Genomic DNA, 20,549 nt, shown 5'->3' with positions numbered 1-20,549 from the left:
GGACTGACGCATGTTCATTTTCATCATTTAAGTCAGATGCCACCAGCAGAAGGTTGATTTTCTTTTTTGGTGGTTTGGGTTCTGTAGTTTCCGGATGAGAGTGTTGCTCTTTTAAGACTTCTAAAAGCATGCTCCACACCTCATCTCTCAGATTTTGGAAGGCACTTCAGATTTTTAAACCTTGGGTCGAGTGCTGTAGCTATTTTTAGAAATCTCACATCGGTACCTTCTTTGCGTTTTGTCAAATTTGCTGTGAAAGTGTTCTTAAAACAAGCATGTGCTAGGTTGTCATCCGAGATGGCTATAACATGAAATACGTGCAGAATGCGGGTAAAACAGAGCAGGAGACATACAATTCTCTGCCCCAAGGATTTTTTTAACAAGCATTATTTTTTTAAACAAGCATCATCAGCATGGAAGCATGTCCTCTGGAATGGTGGCCAAAGCATGAAGGGGCATACGAATGTTTAGCATATCTGGCATGTAAATACCATACAATGCTGGCTGCAAAAGTGCCAAGCGAACACCTGTTCTCACTTTCAGGTGACATTGTAAATAAGAAGCAGGCAGCAGTATCTCCCGTCAATGTAAACATTGTTTGTCTTAGCGATTGGCAGAAGAAGAAGTAGAACTGACTGGACTTGTAGGCTCTAAAGTTTTACACTGTTTTATTTTTGAGTGCAGTTATGTAACAAAAAAAAATCTGCATTTGTAAGTTACTCTTTCACGATAAAGAGATTGCATGTCAGTACTTGTATGAGGTGAACTGAAAAATACTATTTCTTTTGTTTATCATTTTTACAGTTCATATATTGTAATCAAAAATAATATAACGCGAGCACGGTACACTTTTTATTCTGTGTTGTAATTGAAATTAATATTGAAAATGTAGAAAAACATCCAAAATATTTAATACATGTCAATTGGTATTCTATTGTTATAAGTGCGATTAATGTTTTTTATCGCAATTAATGTTTTTGAGTTAATCGCGTGAATTAAGTGTGATTAATTTGACAACCCTATAAACAATCTAAAAATATTAACCGTTATAAATTGATTGCAATGTTAGATATTAGCTAATGTCTGGGCATTTTTTAGAAATGCTGTACACATACCAAACTTCAAAACCTCACCAGTTAAAAACCAGCTATGCCTGTTACTCCTCCAATTCCATTTTGTAACTAATAGCCATAACCTTGGTGCAAGTGGAGGAGATTAACAGCCCTCAATTGCATCTTGCATAAGCTCCTCACTGCTGGGTCATTAATGCCCAGGAAGTGGCCGGCATATCAATCACTGGCATAAACTAAACAGTCTTGAGATGTGCTTAATAAATTAAACTGATGACAAAATAATTGAAACTGATAATCCCTTGGTTAAGGCAAAAGGGGAGGTTGGGGGAGGAAGTGTTTGCCTTTGATACTTGTTCATTAGGGAAAAAACTAGTCAATATGTACTTGTTTTTCCAAATTCTCATAAAGTGAGGTCTTAGCCAGATTTACATACAACATGGGAAAATGTGCCAAGTTTGAGACCAGTATACCATGCATTTTAAACAGCATCAGATGTTTACAGAACTCAGAAATGATCAAAAACCACCCAGCTCCATTGAATGTCCACTTCTAGTAGGGGAAGCGACTTGCAAAAGCTTTTGAGATCCCATTAAGGTGTAAATAGTAAAGCTACAATTTTTTTTAAAAAATGTGATCAGAGTGAGCCCTGATATGCAGCTCTGTGACAAATATAACTTGTTAGCTGCAACCTTCTATATCATTTATCAACTAATAAACAAGTATTATTGCATTCACTTGCATCAGAGTACAATTTTTGAAGTTACTGCTCAATTTATTGTGTTACTTGGTAGCTCCTACTGAATTATGTGTTTGCATAGCGCAATGAAGAAAACTGCTGCATATATAGCATAACAGATGTATAAATTAGAGATGGTTGTCCCCTTAATTTATTGTTAACATTCATTTTATAGATAAAGTTATTTTGGATCCAGATATGACAAGACAGAGGAGTCTAGGCAATATTTAATCACCAAATAGTGCTGAAGTAATCTTCTACTGCTGACATCAATTTTGTTTTTTAAAAATAATTGGCTACTTGTCTCAAAAATAAGTCAAAATGGATTTTTTAAAATAAAAACGTGCATCTTCTATATTCCTTTTAAATGATCAGAGAATGGTTGTGGGCAGCACTACAAAACCTTAATGAGATTATTTGAGAAACGTTAGCCAACCAAATTCTACATAGAGCTCCTAAACAAAGTTAAACACAAAACACACACAGAGCTGTAAGCGAGGAAACAAATGACTTTCCCAGAAACAAGTCAGGAAAATACCGCAGGCAATGGCGATACGGCATACCAAGGAAGGTGGTAATACCTGCAGTTGGATGATACATTTGTAAACAAAAAAACAACCAAAACCCAAAAAGCAATAAAATGCCACGAAAGCATCACTGTAGTAATCACTTCAAGTGTCCACAACAGCAGGATAATGAGAATGTATATTACCATTCATCTTATAAAATATCTACTGGTAATATTTACCAGTAGAGTACTGGTGAACTCTACTGAAAGAGAAGTTAATTGATGGATTTAAATTTAGCTATTATAAAAAATCTCTGAAGAAATTATGCAAATGTCATAGCATGCTCTAAACTTCTCTATTTTGGCTCCCCGCACCTCTATGGCAAACCTGTTATCACATTATTCCAACACCTCTGCACAATGCTTACGTTATTTGGCTCCTGGAGTGAATTTGAGTGCAATTAAGAGTAAAGTTAAAAACCAAATAATTCAGAACTGAGGGAAGTTGTCCCTTAAAGTGAAATACAGCAATGGTCATAAAATGAAGAAATAAATGCATTTTGCAGGAATTTAAGTGCAACTTTCAAGCATAAAAACTTAAAATCCTAGACACAGGCTTTCACAAGCTCACAAAAATGTTTGAAGCATGTCAAAACCACATTAAAGAAAATGTAACCATGATCCAAATATGAATTCAACTGTTTTCCCATTTTATTCGAAGTAGAAAGTGACAGGTACTTGTGTCCCTTATCAAGAGAATGAACCATAAAGCATGGCTGAAATTGCTTTTCTTTTACAGTCAATGGTCTAATATTTGTTGAGCTTTCAGTGTCCTAGAAACATGGAACTGCTTGTTTTCAACTACGAATATTATTAAAAACACTTATCTTATCATTGCATTAGTACTAACTGTCAAAAAACAAAATTACAATTTTTAGATAGTTACATGTGGTAGCTATGCCCAATCTCTCATTACTTAAATATATAGTTCACACATTCAGCAAGTTACTATATATACACACACACACACAACTATATTAATTTCAATAATCAACTGTATTGTAATAGTCTGTTTGAAAAAGAGGGAAGGTTTCTCACCTTTTTATACTATATTTATATTTTGTTCTAATTGCTTTACATGAATTATTCTGAAAAGTAAGCTTTCAAAAGTTCTCATTTGAAACAGAGTGGGAAAGTTTTACATATCTGATGTTTAAGAATTTAAGAGCCATTCGCTCCTTAAATGTGCATCAGTACAGAACTGACAGTACCTTTTAAATACTTAGCACTTAATACAAATGTCAGAAAATAGCACACAGATTAAAAAATGTACTAGAAAGACATTTGAGAGAAATACAATATAGAAGATCCTTGTTTATAGGAAAGTCAAGTGATGTGTTCATGCTTTTAGTAAATTGTTTAAGACTATATTTGTGGTTATAACACTCTGCTGACCTGGCATTGTGGTCGTGCTGCTAGAGCTACTGTCATCCACGGGCCCAAAGAAATCAAGGTTCAGAAGAGTGGAACCTCCACTAGCTTGAAATTCAGTGACCATGTTGGTAGGCAGCCATATAGAAGGTAAGCCAAGGGAGGGGTTTATGTGTAAAAAGGGGTAAGACACACACTTGAACATGCAAGTTATACTTAGTACTCATTACACAATTTAAAAATTGACATGAAAACAAGGCTTACAATATTAGTTAGTAATTTCTAAAGAGGTTAACAACTTAATTCAATGTACATTTTCTCATGTACAATGCAGCAAATAATTCAACACTAGTAACTTTATAAGTAGAAAGAAAGATTTATTTCAGTCTAAAAATGGAGTAGAACCAGCAAGAGAGATCTGCCCAATTAAAGGGAAACAATTCTTAGGCCAATTTGTAGGAGTAGAATGGTTTTAAATGTCAAAGAAAACAAACCATTCTTCTAGCATGAAGATGTAACTGATCCTCCAATTAAAGCACAGAATTGAAAACTGGACAAGTTGTATTAGCTAGTTTTAGGTTATGGACTGTCAATATCAGCTTAAAACAATGTAAATACATCATAATGAATGCCATGATTACATCCAGCTTCTCAGTGGCAAGTTATACTGTTCCCCTTTAACACTGAAACAGAAATTGAACAGGATACATTTTGAAGAAGTTGCTTGTTAAAAGAAAGCAGGATGATTTGACTGAAGTAATAAGACACCGGACAACAGCAAAAGGGCCCATCCAGGCTTTCCTTCATCACCATGGTACTGATATCCAAGCTGTTACTTTCCACAGATCCTGGAAACAACACTGATGTAGTGACAGATGTAATTTATTTTAGCAACTCTTGCATTATGAAATAATTGTTGCTAGCAGAAACCTCACGTTCTTTACAGGTTTCTAACCTGCCACCCAACAAGTTTATTAAACTTGTTACTTTTCCTTCTCCTCCAGCTTACATTTAAGACACACAGTTAGTGTGACAAATCACTTACCCATTAAAAAAAACTATATAAAATTCTTTTACGTGAATTTTTAACTATGTAGACGACTATGTTTGTTGATGTATGTAGCTACCTCTTTAATAATTGAACACATTTAGATTCTGAGTTTAAGCAAAAGTGATTATGCATTAAATTATACATTTTCCATTTTAATATATAAAATACTTGTAAACTGAAAACTTCCAGGTCAAGAAATGTCTTTTGCAAACAGTTTTTGGTTAAACAATTGTGCTTTGAAGTAGCCACTATACACTTAATTTTGCCATTCATAAGGAAGTCTAAACAGGTAATTGTGCATGGGGAAAAATACATGTTTAAAAGTAAAACATGTAAACCCTAAACTATTCAGATCTTCATTATAATCTGAAAATATATAATGATGTATTAATATTGCCACTGTGTGTTCAGCATAAATGCAGGAAAATAAAATCTTAACTAGTTCTTAGTGTTTTAACCGTACAGATTGCTTTATTTGTGGCAGACCTAACCAGAAAGAAAGCCTGAATTTCCAAAGTTAAGAGTAAGAAATAATATATATTTAAAAAAAAAAAAAAAAAAAAAAAAAATCAGCAGAGAGATGTTTGTCTGAACTTTGTAGCTTTCTTAACTCTAGCTCTGGTGCTAGAGGCTCTACGGAGAGACGTACCATCTAAAGGGTTAGTAAGGCCACTGCTACTCCAGTCAAACTGGACAGGTGGTAGAGATTCCTAGAGTTGAAAAGTCAGAAATCAGATTTCAGTTCAGGTTATAACAATGTAAAATGTTTCACACAAATATTTTTTTGCACCTAAATATTAAGGGGACAATTGAACATAAGACAAATATTTTAACCTTCAGATGATGTGAGCTGTAAATTTTCTTAATACACTCATAAAAAACCCTGAAGTCTACCTCAAAGTCTGGTTCAATTATGAATCAAACGGCTCAGATACCCTCCCTAGCCCCAATAGGTTTTTGTTAATTTAATTAAATTATAGTGACAAAAACAAAAACATTAATACAGCGTTAAAATTTGAGAAATTGCTATTCCAACTGGACACAGTGCGGTCTTTGTGCACGAAAGGATGTGAACAGTTTAGCTTAGGTGGCTCTTTATTTTAAATACAAAGAGTATGTTCTCCACTTCTGTATGCTTTGGCACAATTATATCCAAAAATGAAAGTTACTCACCGTGAAGGAACCCAAGTTTCCTTTCTAGAGAGAGGCTCCCCCCAGCACACCTGGGGAGCATACTACACTCTGAAAAGAAGAGACTGCCTACAACGACCCTGTGATATGTTACCCTAACCAATAAAGGTTAAGCCAAGACCCAAATTTTCTGTCTGATGACAAAGAGATGGGATGCCAAAATTTACAAACACACACACACACACACACACACACACACACACACACACTCTCCAAGGGCAAGACTCAAAATGGAAACTGGGTCTCCTCCTGGGAGAGTATCCTTAGCTTTCCATTTCCTTTTGTTCAATCCTTCTGCACACCTAAGTTAGTTATGCAAGATGCAGAGATCACATAGTATGAACAAGTAATGGAGGTTGGGGGGAAGGAAGGATATATTTAGCTTCCTGATAACTAGTGGCAACCTGTACTGTAACTTGTACATGTATTTGTATTCTGAGGACATCCACAGAAGCAGCATTACAAATACGTGGTATAGATAGGCCTTGCTTGTTACATTTCTGCTCCCCGGTTAAATTAGCTTTCAGAAACAATGGGAAGGATCTGCCTTGAACTATGTAAGTTTGGTATATTGCATTTTGTTTGTTTCATTATACTTGAGTCAGCAGGAACAGTTGTAACTTTTGGTAATCAATATGGAATGTCTTACTGGAGTTAAACTTTATTAGCAGGTTCTTGGAAGTTAAGACACATTCTGACTATTTCAGTAAGAAGGGGGCTCTTGTTTTAATCCACTATTGCCTCCTTCTCTAAAAGTTGGAACAAAATGTTGAAAAGTCATGCAATTTCACATAGTAGAGGGTCAGAGGCTTCAGCCAGCTCCATACAATAAAAGGGAAATTTTAAGAAGCCTCTAGTTTCTTGAAAAATATTATTGGAAACCAAAAAATAAGTGGTGAATGGAAGTTCTGTATTTACTTGTGGTAAAAGCTTTACCTGGAGAAATCTTTTCTTCCTAATGCCTTTGCAGTGTTTCCAGTACTGATGAGTATGCTTTAAGCAGTCTCTCACAACCTGGTGTCCAAAGATTTAATCACACCTAATTTTTATTCACTCTTAGTGAAAATACTAGCATTTGAAAATACTCAAATTAGTGGCAAAGAAGAATAATGGTGCCAATGCAGAACCTGCAGCTGGTAGTTATGACAGCCATGCCCAGTATGTTATGAGTAAGGCTGCGATTTAATCATGAGTATTTTTAGTAAAAGTCATGGACAGGTAACTGGCAAAAAACAAAACAAAAAAATCACAGCTTAATGACCCGTCCAGGACTTTTACTAAAAATACTCATGACTGAATCTCATTTTTCCATTGAGAGAAATGAGCTCAAATCCAGGCTTTAATCACAAGTGAAAACATGGATTAATGGTTTCCTACCAGTCCCCATTTACTCACACAATCACCCTGGAAATAGTTTGGAAGTCTCTGTTAAAGGATTTAGATTCAGGACCAGCGTTCCCTCTAATTTTTCCCACCCATGTGCGGAATGAATTTTGTTATGTGCATCAATATGGAGGGGATACGTGACACATCACCTCCATATTGGTGCACATAACAAAATTCATATGGCGGATGTGGGGCCAAGGGGTTCGGAGTGTGTGGGGGGCTCTGGGCTGGGGCAGAGGGTTGGAGTGCGGGGGGTGAGGGCTCCGGCTGGGGGTGTGGGCTCTGGGATGGGGCTGGAGATGAGGAGTTTGGGGTGCAGGCTGCCCTTGGGCTACGGTGGGGAAAGAGAACTCCCCCCAGCTCTCTCTCCCTGCAGCAGCACCTGGGCTGGGGGGAGGGGCACCTCTCGCTGCCACGGCAGCTCCAGGGCTGGGGCCACAGGATAGGCGCCTCTCCCATGGCTGCGGCAGGTCCGTGCCGGGGCTGGGTTGGGGCCGGGATAGGTCCAGGTCAGGGCTGGGGGAGGGGCACATTTCCCCTCTCCCCGCCGCCGCCCTGAGCACCTGCACGACGCATAGTAGACTGCTGCACAGCCGTGCAGCTTAGAGGGAACTTATTTCAGGACTTGGGAGCACTGGCAGAGCTGTATAGGTAAGATTATACTAGTGCCTACCTTGACTGAGCCTCTTTCACTTTCATGAACACTGAATTTACTCTCAAATGTTAGCAAAAAAGCGAGAAAAAGTGTTAGATGGACCCTAGGTGCAAAAATTGGCTCCAACACAGACTGTCCTGCTTTTGGGGACAAGGAAGTTATTCTGCTGGTTCAGATGGTTTCTGAGCAGCAAGCTGCCAAAAATGTACATAACCTGTAGATAAATGTTGGCAACATCCACAAAGTGTCATGAAAGATGAATCGTCTCTGAGATAGTGGCTAAAATGAAAGGAAAGGGGCTGGAGACAAAAGATTCAGATGCAGTTAAATAGAAATAATTTCCTGGTGCTCTTGGCTTTGGCCCTCGGATGACTCTAGCAACGCTGATAATTCAAGGCTCCGTACAGGTATCCCAGATGATGAAAAACAATAGGAATGTGTATCAGATGTGGGAGTTTAATCTCTGCCAGCCTTACAAGCAGAAAATCCTTTGGAAGCCCTGGTGTTTACAGCCATTTTCCTAACAGTATGTTTTAACTCTAATAAGAAGTGCCCAACAAAAAGTATGAGAAATCTGATTATAGGGGTAGGCTTTTTTTTTTGCCTTAGATTAGGACTGTAGGTTGGGGTTTAAAGATACAATTGAGTCGGTGCAATTATCAGAGAATTATCCTTAGGTGTGCTAAGGAAGTGAGGAAGAGGAAATCGAAAAACCTAGTTTTATTGTGCAATATTTAGCTCTCTGGTTTAACATATGAACTGTTTTTCAATTACCTTCTAGAGCACTATAAATATAGTTTATTGCTGTTTCACTGTGTGGGAGCTTTTTTAATTCAAAAGAGACTGTTTAAGATTTAAACATTTGTCTCCACACAAATAGCCCATTTAAGAGATTAAGTCTGAACAAAAAGAATTTTTGCTATCTTAAAGTTGCAAAACAAGCTTGCAATACAAATATACTGGCAACTTTTAAATGTTGCCACAAATACAGCACTGTAAACAAGATTTTTGGAAAACTGGAAGAAAAGACTTGCTATACAACTGTATACAATTCATACATTAGATCATAAATAAATGTATTCACTGGAAAAAATTTTTACTATACAAGAGTTCTTGTTTTGTTTTTTCAAATCCTTCCTTCCTTTCTAGAAGACTACTTCAGAGCTACTTTATTGCACTTTATGGAATTTAATTTATTAAGTGCCCTGCCATCGCTTACTCAAAGAAATTTCTTACCTGTAATTCTTGTTCTTAGATCCCATTCTTGGATCATTCACATGTATGTTACGGAAGGGGGTTCCATAGCGGTCTTTGGCCAGTGGCCAATAGCAGGGCAGCGTGCATCTGTCATCACTAGCAGTTCTAGTGGCCCTTCGTGTAATTAACAGGACCTTTTAAGAGCTCATCTCATTGAGTTTAATCGAAGCAGAATGCCAGCTAATAGCTAAAGGCATAAAATATATTCTGTCATTACATTTTACCTCCAACACAGTGGGGAAGAGGTGTACGCGTGGATCTGCTATGATAAATACCTTCAGAAAAGAATACCTGGTAATTTTCTCTCTAAAGGTCTGGGTCACAGCAGGTCTCTACTCTTGAAAAATCAAACTTCTCCAGGTATCTCAATAAGCAACTAAGAAAGCACAAAGTTATCCTGAATGCTGAGATGAGGATAACAACTTCAGACGCCACCAAAGAAGTCAACAGATGTCCATAATACAAAGTAGAAGATACTCGAAAAGGAGAGGAATGTAGATAGATCCCTAGACAACTTTTTTTAAAAGGGGAGAAAAGAGTGGGGAACTGAGGTGCTGAGTCTTGCCATAGGACTTGGAAACAAAACTAGATGGGGGATGAATTGATCACTGAAACAAGAGTCAAATCTGGCCACTTTGAGACTATTGACACTGATGGTGCTGAATACAAAGACAGAGATAACTAGATATAAGCATAAACACAGATGCACTTGGGGCACCCAGGGTACTGTCTGTTCTGAATGGAGTCAACAGTGGAAAAACACTTTCACCACCAGCAGGACATGACAGCTCTATTATTCCTAAGTCAACATGGTAGAACAAGCTGCTAATGGAGATCAAAAAGTCCTGAAGTGCTTGATCCAGTGGCTTGACTAAACACCAGAACAACTGGAACTAGAAAAAACCTCTATGATTCAACCAGAAGTCATGGGCCTGATGCATAATCAAAGGAGCCGAGTGGTTTAATTTACTTGACCAGAACTGAGGGATGTTTGTACTGAATCTCATTCTCTGAATCTGTGCTGAGCATAACTGAGGTGACATGCTCATAATTTAGATACCTCAGTATGTCCCACTGACTCTCATGCCCCAGAATGTTCCACTGACAGATGCTGAAGACAGTCACACGTGCCAGTAATGGACATTTTATGACTACACCCAGGGTATTTCTCTAACTGGCCAGGCTGCTTCCTATGTATTACGTAAGATAAAATAAAGGGAAAGGGAGAAAGGAGAAACAGTGCAACAAGCACAAGTTTAAAACTATACTTTAGAAAGTTTAAGAAATTGTTGACAGACAGGTAAAAGTGGTGCCATACAGAAGATATAAAAACAAAAAGAAAAGGGCACTAAGGATAGGGAAGGTACAAGAAACCCAGAGAGAACTTTGAATGAAAAACATTAGCCAGAAGAGGGCCAGCTGCTATGGCACACTTCACACTCACAGCAGGAGCTCATTCACTGTCAGTTGTTAGAAAGCAGCTAACCATTAGCAGCATTAAAGGTCATCAGGGCTCTTAGCAGATGCAGGTCCCCCTGTTAGTGGCTGGCAGCCAGAGACAGCTTTGGGACTCCTTCCAGACACACAAGGGATGGATCCAAGGGTGGGATTTACTGTGATGCAGAGAAAACTCCTTTATATGTTCAGATTCCTTTGGCCCTGGAACCCTGAACTGTAATATTATAAAGCTAGATCAGGCACCCTGCTTTCCAGTTTTTTACCTGGAACCGATCAGATGTACACGTGCTCATCTCTGGTGATACAGGGGTAGTCTGTCCTATGGAAGCTATTTTTTCTGCAGCAGATATTGGTTTCAGAGGTTCCTTGGTAGGCTCTAACATACCCTAAAAAGATAAGAGTCATGTGTACATATACGCCAAGAACTACACAGACATTGAAAGACAGAAAATATGGTACTAAATAGTAATATTCTGAAGTAGGTGGTTCCCAAATATTATTTCTGGGAATATTTTCATATTCAATGTTTTAAGACCTCATCCAGCTCTATTTAGTGGATCATAGGGACCATTTTACAGTAAACAATGGAGACCCAAACCCTTTAACGGAGTCTTATTACGATCAGTAACATTACTGAAGTTAGACGATATTGTTCCATAATCAAATGACATTTTCTCTCCCTGCTGTAAGTGGACTATCACAAGGATCAAGTGGCACAGGAGAAAGTAATACATTAGTATTTACTCCATTTTACCACCCAAACAAATTGGTTATTTATAAGAATTGAGTCATTTTGTAGCATGATTTTGTCTCCAATACCTTATTTTCTGTGTGATTTGCTATTACTACTGCCAAGGATGTAAATCCATTTTAAAATCTCAGAGAGGTCAATGAGACAGCTTTTCATTCTAAGGCCTAGGATAACTATCTGAGTGGGCTTTGAACTCTCAAGCTCTTTTCACACAAGTGAGAAAAATTAGTGTAGTCACAGGCATAATTTGCATTTAGACATACAAAAGACTTCTGTTCACACAGAAGCATGTCCAAACCATGGGTTTGTTCCACATATAGTTGAAATTGTGTAAGTTAGCCACCAAAATTAGCTTGTCCAATGGTCAAGTGGTTCCACCACATGAGGAAATTAATGTTCAGGACCCAAACTCACTGGATCAGCAAAGAAACCAAATTTAGTTTCAGAATGGAGGGAACATCTGAAGCTGTGTGGTAAGAGGATGTAGCAAGTCATTTTGCATTAAAAGTCCATCTGCATACTGCTTATTTATATTTAACAATTAACTCATATGTGCACACATGTGCATGTATATTATATAAAAATAATTTAGGAGAGTGGCTTCTATGAGGATATTTTCAAGAAGAAAATTGTAAAGATTTCTATGAGGTGTGAGCTGCTGTGATGGGTGACTAATACCATGCATATTATTGGCCAAGTACATACCTTACTGGTACAATAGATGGTCCTGCTCCTAAATATACACAAGATAAGCCACTGCTTACTAATAAGAGATTTAAAACTCCCTCTTATATACAATAGGCATATCCTGATATTAAGCCCTATTTGTGCACTGCTTTGTAAGTCCAAGTCTGAAGGAACTGTTGTGAATCTTTATATTAAAATGTTTCCTGGTAAATAACAGTGCATAACGTGTACCAGACAGTTGGAATTTCTTCTATAAGGAGACTACCTATTAACATTTAAATTTTTTTTCCCCATAAACAGAAAAAGCTTTTAAAACTCTGATCAGAAAAATTATGATTCTTGGTCTGTCAATGTTTGTCTCATTACAGATATTGCCAGGTGTCTGAGATGCCAGACAGGACAACATGGAGAAATTACTGCAATTCTTAAATGAAAATGGATGAGATCACCACACAACATTACTTTAGATTTCAAAGACACTGAAGGGAAAAACCTCCTTTACATACTGTTGCTATTTTTTAAAAGCAACTTTCAGAGCAAAGGCAGTCTATGATGTCAGTGGAGCACATCCTATAAGGACGGATGGCCTGATGCCCACTTTATACAATGTGTTCCTTGAATGAGGCAGGAATTCATAGGAGCCCTTGACTCAATCACTGCAGATCTTGTACATACAGGACTTTCATTGACTGGCAGACATGGAATAGTGCATAGCAATACAAGACGATACACATGTATCTAAGAATGTTGAAAAATATTGTATTTGAGAAACAGCATGTGATAATGTATTCAGACTTATGTACTAGGGATCAGAGTAACGGTTGCATGAGCCAGAAGAGTAATGTTTGATGGGGATAGGGGAAGAAACTTTGCTTAATAAAATTGTCCACAATGGGTTTTCTTGAACTTACCTCAGCAGCATCTAGTACTAGTTAGTCAGAAACAGTATACTGGACTATATAGACCTATAATCTGATCCACTTTGGCAATTCCTATGTTCACATTGCCATTTCCTGATTGAGGATTTAACCCTGCCACTTTAAACTTCTTAACTGAGGTTTTTTCTTGAACATTTTAAAAGTTGTATTCTAATCTCATGGATTTTCACTAAATATTAAAATGGGATTAAGCTAAAAGTCATTATTCAGCCTATACACACCTTAACACATTGCATTATAATCTTTTCTTCTCACCAAAATGAGATTGGATCATTCAGCATAATTTACTAAACAAATAAAGTAAGTTATTTACATGTTTTGCAACTCTATTGATTCACAACAAGTATTTGAGCATACTACAAAAATCTCTTTCAGCTTGTGTGGTGCTTAATGGCACTTTATATATTTGATTATACTTTTATGGAATATACACGGTTTTTGTGGGAAGCATACTACTTACCAGTCCTGCTGCATACATGGGTACAATAACAGGCTGCTTCTTGTTGCCTGTAAAGAGCTGATAAAAAAAGATGGAGGACTTAAGAAGTTCTCCCATTCTGTCTTAATTATAAATAAAATTAATATATTTTAAAATATGGGTCAATGGACTAGGGTTATATTTATGAGATTCATATCAGAGCAAAGACTATATGAATTTATAACTAAACAAGGTTTTCATTTTCTTTTAAACAACTTTATACTGGAAATATAAATTCTCCTGAATTGTGAAGCTGTAGTACTAACGTATACTGACACAAAATCTCATTTTAATGTATGTCTATGAAGAAGTGTGATCATTCAGAAAGAAACAGGCATGCAGAACTCAATTTACTACAGCTCACCTAAAGAAACAGTTACAAGTTTTACAGATAAACTCACAATATTTCTTGTGTCGATTCCCAAGGAGCATAAAAGCTTTTTGTTGCTGTGGGAGCCACCCCACTGATATCTCAATCCATACGAATCATGGATATCCTGCAGCTCTGTCCACACTTCCATAAGTTCCCTACACAGCCCAGGATAAATCAAATCATCAACAGGAAGAATCATATGACTCCGCAGCTTTAGACACATTCTAATTATTAACGTGACTGATGTTATAAATTCCAATTAAACTTGTGCCCAAACACTAGTACTCAGGGGAGCTAAAATTGCTATAGTGTTCTCAGAACAATTACTATTCAGACTTATAATTGGAAAATGATGCCCACAGCAGACAGAACAGGGCCTACTTAGACTTCATCAATGCATGAATTAATACAGCAATTTGTAGCAAGTGTAAGTAATAAGCTACATCCTAATTAACTATCTCATTTAGACATCACTTAAAAGTAGAGGAAAAACCACCAATTAGATGAAATACGATCAGTACATGTGGTCACTGAAACAGACCTACTGAACTACAATGATTAACTTTTACCCTATAATTTCTAAAAACACTTACAGAAACATTAGAATTTGACATACATCACTACATGGTTTTTAAAGTTATCTGTGTAAAGACCTAGGTTTACTAAAAGCAGCTTTGTTTTTCTTTAAGTTTGCCATATTAGTGTTTCTTACCCACTGTTAGCCAAAGTCTCCCCTGTTCTCATCTGTTTGTTGCTGGTTTCCAGAAAAAGGTTCAAGGAAATTATCTCTTCTTCTATTTCAAGAACAGGTATGGAAGGAAAGCAAACTTCAAATATTCGCTCCAGACGGCTTAGCAACGTTGTCTAACAAACAAACACCAAAGAAACGTATTTCAAGTTTTCTTTAACTGCTTGTTCCGAAAATAAAGAAAAAAATCTGATGAGTGAGACAAATGAGAAACTATACATAATTCACATTCAAAGAAAATTATAATACACTTTTACATAATAACTTTTGTCAGAGGATCACAAAGCTCTTTGCAACTCTAAGAATCACAACAACTGAGGGGTAGGTAAGTGATATACCCAACCACTGACAGTACTGCTATACAAGTTTGACACAAGACGTTATTACAATATCTAGCTGAAACTGCAAGGTCAATATTGGTAGGAAAAATATGCAGCAAGTATTCAAAGTGATATTTAGTTAGGATGTGCGTTAATGTCCCTCATTCTTATGGTAAGTACAGTAAGAGCTTTACTGAACACAAGTGGTCAAGACCTTGGTTTTGAATGTCCTCTGAAATACAGAGCTGGCAACAGCAAATTTCCCCCTGATGACAGGGGACTGGTTCAATATCAATTCACAGGGAATTGATCTATTTCCTACATCATCTAGGTATTTATCAGGTCTCCATCAAAGTACGGTCCTGGCCCAACCATGCTTAGTTTATAATCTAACAGGCTAATAGTATAAATATGGGCACCTGCTATGCAACACTTATTCTTTCCATAATACTCCCAAATACTGTGTGCTTTGTAAAGAGTATTCATTATTAGAGATTTAAGTATCATCCAAACGTGCACTAGGCTTGTTACAAATGAGACCGATCCTTATTTAGCTGAAGAGCTTGAATCTAAATAGATAAATAAGGAGGGGAGAAGGGGATGCAACATGAGTTTTTACACATATAATCATTTCAAAATATGAACTTTGCTATATTATTCCCCGCGCTCCCCAGATTAGTGTATTTTTATATAATTGTTAGCCTAATTTTCTATTTTTAGCTCTTCTATAAAAAGTTAACCCATATCACTGTTCTATATCTTGGCCTTCCTCCCAGTAACTCCCTTCTCTTCCCATTAACAGTTGACCAAAAGGTTTTCTGGTGATTTCTGTGGGCTCATGAGGCAGTGGAGTGCTTCCTCTACCATATCTTTTGCCTTCCTACAGAAGCTAGGACATTTTTAAGCCATCCTTTAAAAGGTGCTGGAGTGAGTGAGCCTGACAGCTTTACCTTCAGTGAAACGCCTATTTAGGGGCAAAACACAAACCCCCAGGTTTCTCTGAATATTGACCTACCGCCATTATAAGGAATGCCTAAGATTATGGCAACTGAAAAAAATCAGAGAATACGCTTTCCAGTTTACTCTACATATTTGATGTATAGTCACTTTCAGTGTCTTCTTTTTGTATAGAAAAAATTGTTAAACCATGACAAATTTTTGTATTTTTAAAGGACTATCTCCTCAGGTTTTGTAATCCTTACTATCATTTCATTTACAGTTCCAACATGGCCCTTGCCATGTTGCAGTTGCTTTGCTGTTCCCTGTCTGTTCAACTGCTGCACTGCACAGCAGGGAAGAGACTAGCATTTGGCTGTTCCATTTCTGATTGTCTATTTGGCTGTGGGAGCCGCAGGGCAGAAGAGGAGCTTGAGTCACAGTCCAAGCTTCAGGGAGTGCCTAGTAAGGATGGCTCCCCTCCACCACATAGTTACCCAGGGCAGCGGAAGATGAGAACCAATTATTACTCCCTGATACTCTCCCCCAGGCCAGGTTAGAGCAGCTTGGAGGCAGCTCTAATGTGCACCATCAGGCTAAAGTCCACAAGGGACTATATGCCAGCTGAGGATAGCCAGAGCACAATGTGCTCCAGCTACTCTCCTGATTCTGACACACTCCTCTGCACCAAGGGCTGAGGCAGGGAGGTGCAAAAGCTGGGTTTTCTTTAAACTGGGGATTCTCCCATATTGAGTGAATCTGCAGCAGGGGACTTGCAAGTGACTTCCATTCCCTTTGAAGCACCTCAGTGGCACAAAGATTAGAACAAGGCAGACAACGTGTCTGTACATATATTTTTTACGCTTAACCTTTTTTGATATATGTCTGGGAGTCAGGATGGACAGGCTTAAAAATAATGTAATGCACTACTAATTATTTCCTTTTAGAATTTTTCTGTTAGATAGTGCTTTTACAAGAAACAATTTCAAATTTAAGTATTATACTCTGTGTGAAACTACATCAGTTCCGATGATCTTTTACAAACTACTGACGTTTACTTAACATCCCTCAGATACATGCTACAGTCCATCAGAAATGCACAGCAATGCTCACTATGAAGGCAGCAGAGGTGCCCTGCGTATTGGTAAAGTAGCACACCATCAAGTTTCCCTTGAAAGGGTCAAGATTTGGGAATATACTCAATCCCATGGTGTAATGACTAAGAATAGGTTTGCTTAAGTAACAAGCCATCTACAAGAGGAAAGTGCCTGCCACTGTGAATACCTACCGTCACTCAGAAAACCAGGTCAATGTCTAAGTTGGTGGTTTGATTTTAAGGCAGTGCAAATGACAGCAGGAAAAGGAATACAATAGAAAGAGCCCTTAATAGCAGAACTTCATCGCAGGCTATTGCCAGCACCCACATACAAATTCAGATACACGTTTGAGAGAGGAAGACATAGTTACTGCAGCCTTGGCACGATATTATTTCATCAAAACATCCTTGGCACACGCTTTTATCTATTCAAGTCTTACAAAAACATTTAGAAGGATCTCTATTTATTTATAGGTGATGTACTGTGGAAAGTAGGAAGGTTTCTATCGAAAATTGGGAGATCTGAACTGGGGAGAATTCCAGTTTCCTGGACTCATGCAACCCAAGTATATCAAGGGAACAATGGCAATAACTCTAAAGGGAGTAACTACATTTAATTGGAAATATGACACTGTTGGCATCTCCTGGGTGGAAAGGGAGTTACCAAAAAATAAACACTTTACAAAATTCTGCTGCTAATTTTAGAGCTACATCTTTTGTTTCATAAATCCCATCCAACTGCTTTACTGGAGAAAAAAAATAGTGGAAAATATATATACATTGTGTACAAGTACCAGGTCTTCCTGGATGATCTAGTTATACAATAACTTACTGTAAAGATAAAAAAATCAGTCTAATTATTCAATATGAAACATTACCTATAATGCTTTGACAGGGCAGCAAGTATGCTTCCTAAAATTTAATATGCATTGTTGTTGTAATCGTGTTGGTCCCAGGATATGAGAGACACAAGGTGGATGAGGTAATATATTTCATTGGACCAACTTCTGTTGGTGAGAGAGATAAGCTCGTCCTCACGAGCTCTGTGTAGCTTAAAAGCTTGACTCTCTCACCCACAGAAGCTATAAAAAAAGATATTATCTCACCCACCTTGTCTCTCTAAAATTTAATATGACATTTGTTGAATAGAACAAATTGTTTGCATTTTTTTGTGGCACTAGATGTATTTATGGTTCCTGAAAGTTCTGCACACATACACCATTACAATTTGAGGAGAAAAGAGGGGTTCTTAAATCAACAAGTAGAATTAAGAGAGTTAGACCATAACTTGTCATCCTGAAAGTTAACTATAATATTCCAGGCAATCAAAGAGAGTGAAAGATTAATTTGTTTAGTTTCCAGGATTAAGAAATGTTAATAAGTGCCCCCTCAAATGGGTCAAAGCAGTTATATATATTCTAAGGCTCATGGGCATTATAACGTAGGCCTTTTGTACCTATTAACTGCATATGGGATATATGCTGGCCAATTGTTTCAAGGTCCTCTTATTGAAGGCTATTTTGCTGCAAGAATGCAGGCACAACAAGGTAGAAGATTTTTTTTATTCTATTAAATTATACAGTATTTATATATTAGTTTAATATATTTCTATAACATTTCTTATTTGGAAAGTCTATTAAAGTGCTACCTACTGTTTGATTAGCATTAGTATCAATGTTTCTTGAGGGGGATTTTGGTTCATATTGTATAAGTGCTTCTGAAGGTGGCCACTCATTACAGTTTATTTTAAAATTAGAAGGCGAGACAACTGATAGTAGCCAAATTCCAAACACAGGACTCAATTGTATACCCTTATTCAAATGAGCAAGGAGCACAGGATTAGGCCCTTAACCATACCTTCTTGAAAAAATTAAGGGCCCGGTGTACACTTCATTTTCTCTCTTTTTACAATGCACCTTATCCATGGGCTATCAATAAAACATTTTATATAATAAATCTATACTGGCCCAATGAAAACAGAATACTAATTAATCCCAAAACCACAGTCTTGGAGTTTCAGTGATGATAAATTAAAAACTTTCCCACTCAACACCTCCCTTTCCCTTTAAAGCTTGGGTAATGGACAGACCTTACAACTTGCCCTGAAGGGAAACAAATTTGGTCTCCATTGGCAGATGTTACTTTGAAAGTAGAGCATGGGAGGGGGGGCCTCCACTGAGCACCTTGCCACAAGCTCAATGACGTATAAATATAGGAAGTGTAAGGCTGCCTCCCAGTTGCCATGGTATAACAGAAGGAAAGGCGGGGAAGAGAGTGTTCCTCCTATGTAAAAGATCCAAACAATAGAGGGATTTTTAAGATAAATAACTGCAATTCAAGGTTTTAGCTTTAACTGCACAAAAATCTTTTGAAAGACTTACCGTATATACTCGATCATAAGCCGGTTCGTTTATAAACCGACCGCCCCAAGATGGATAAGTAAAAATAGAAAAAATTTATAACCCGTTCATAAGCCGACCCTATAATTCAGGGGTCAGCAAACTTTGGCTCCCGGGCCATCACATCAGGATAAGCCACTGGTGGTCCGAGATGGTTTGTTTACCTCGAGCGTCTGCAGGCACAGAGGTAAACCTAAGTAAACAAAGTGTCCCGGCACGCCAGCTGCTTACCCTGACGGGCCAGGACAGCAACTGGTGGGGAAATTTTTTTTGGGGGGGGAGAGGGTGGAGAGAAGCTGAGAGTCAGGGGACTAACCCCCCACATGACTCCACCCCTAGCCTGGGACCCCCACACTCTCCCCATCCCATCCCTTCCCACCTTATCTGGGAAGGGCCAGGGAAGGATGTCTCTGACCTGGCTGGAGCTGCTCCGGCAGGCTGGGCAGTGCGGCTGCAGCCTGCTCCGGTGGGCAGACTGGGCGGCGCGGCCGCAGCATGTTCCAGCGGGCTGGGCCGGGCAGTGTGGCCGCAACACAGCCTGCTCTGGGGGGCGGGGGCGAGCGGCACGGCTGCAGCCTGCCAGGCCCGGAGCTGCAGCTGCTTTGGAGGCTGGGGGGGGAAGAGCAGCATGGCCAGAAGCGGAGAGACTCTGGCCCCGCCTCTTCCCTGCTCTCTCTCCTTGCTCCCTCTGTTGGGGGGAGGGGCTGTGTCCCACCTCTCCCTCTCTAGACCCATTCATAAGCCGACTCCCGTCTCTGGGGTTTCCCTTTTTTACTAAAAAATTCGGCTTATGAACGAGTATATACGGTACACATTCAGGTCTGACTACAGAGATTAAAACAAAATGATGCATAGGCAAAGGCATATGGAGAGAATAGGCATATGAAGAGAATAAAGCAGCTAAATGTCTAGTCTAGAAGAGAAAAGTTTGTGGGGACATGATCTGATAATAACTTCAAGTTCACAAGTTAAATGAAGGAAGAGAATGATTTGGTTTCAGAAGATGGAAGACCAAGGAGCAAGGGCCTGAAGGCAAGGAAGAGAAAATTTGGATTAAAGTAAAGAATGTTAAAGTAT

General features: G+C 38.3%; 1 protein-coding gene across 4 annotated transcripts in view; it reads right to left on the bottom strand.

Moving 5' to 3' along the window:
* The window catches only part of AFTPH (aftiphilin), a 60,024-nt gene that overhangs the window by 13,807 nt on the left and 25,668 nt on the right, over nucleotides 1-20,549 (bottom strand). For 3 of the 4 annotated variants that reach the window (XM_054021913.1, XM_054021912.1, XM_054021914.1), the window contains 6 exons: nucleotides 14,686-14,837; nucleotides 14,002-14,128; nucleotides 13,583-13,639; nucleotides 11,010-11,132; nucleotides 5,449-5,509; nucleotides 3,773-3,856 (listed from right to left, as the gene is read on the bottom strand). In XM_054021913.1, coding sequence (XP_053877888.1) covers nucleotides 3,773-3,856; nucleotides 5,449-5,509; nucleotides 11,010-11,132; nucleotides 13,583-13,639; nucleotides 14,002-14,128; nucleotides 14,686-14,837 — 604 coding nt within the window. The remainder of the gene's footprint in view (nucleotides 1-3,772; nucleotides 3,857-5,448; nucleotides 5,510-11,009; nucleotides 11,133-13,582; nucleotides 13,640-14,001; nucleotides 14,129-14,685; nucleotides 14,838-20,549) is intronic. The other variant, XM_054021915.1, reaches the window with a different exon arrangement.

This window comes from Malaclemys terrapin, chromosome 3 (assembly GCF_027887155.1).
Source record: "Malaclemys terrapin pileata isolate rMalTer1 chromosome 3, rMalTer1.hap1, whole genome shotgun sequence".
NCBI classification, from domain to species: domain Eukaryota; kingdom Metazoa; phylum Chordata; order Testudines; family Emydidae; genus Malaclemys; species Malaclemys terrapin.
The sequence above is the reverse complement of the archived record's forward strand: the minus strand, read 5'-3'. Positions and strand labels throughout refer to the sequence as shown.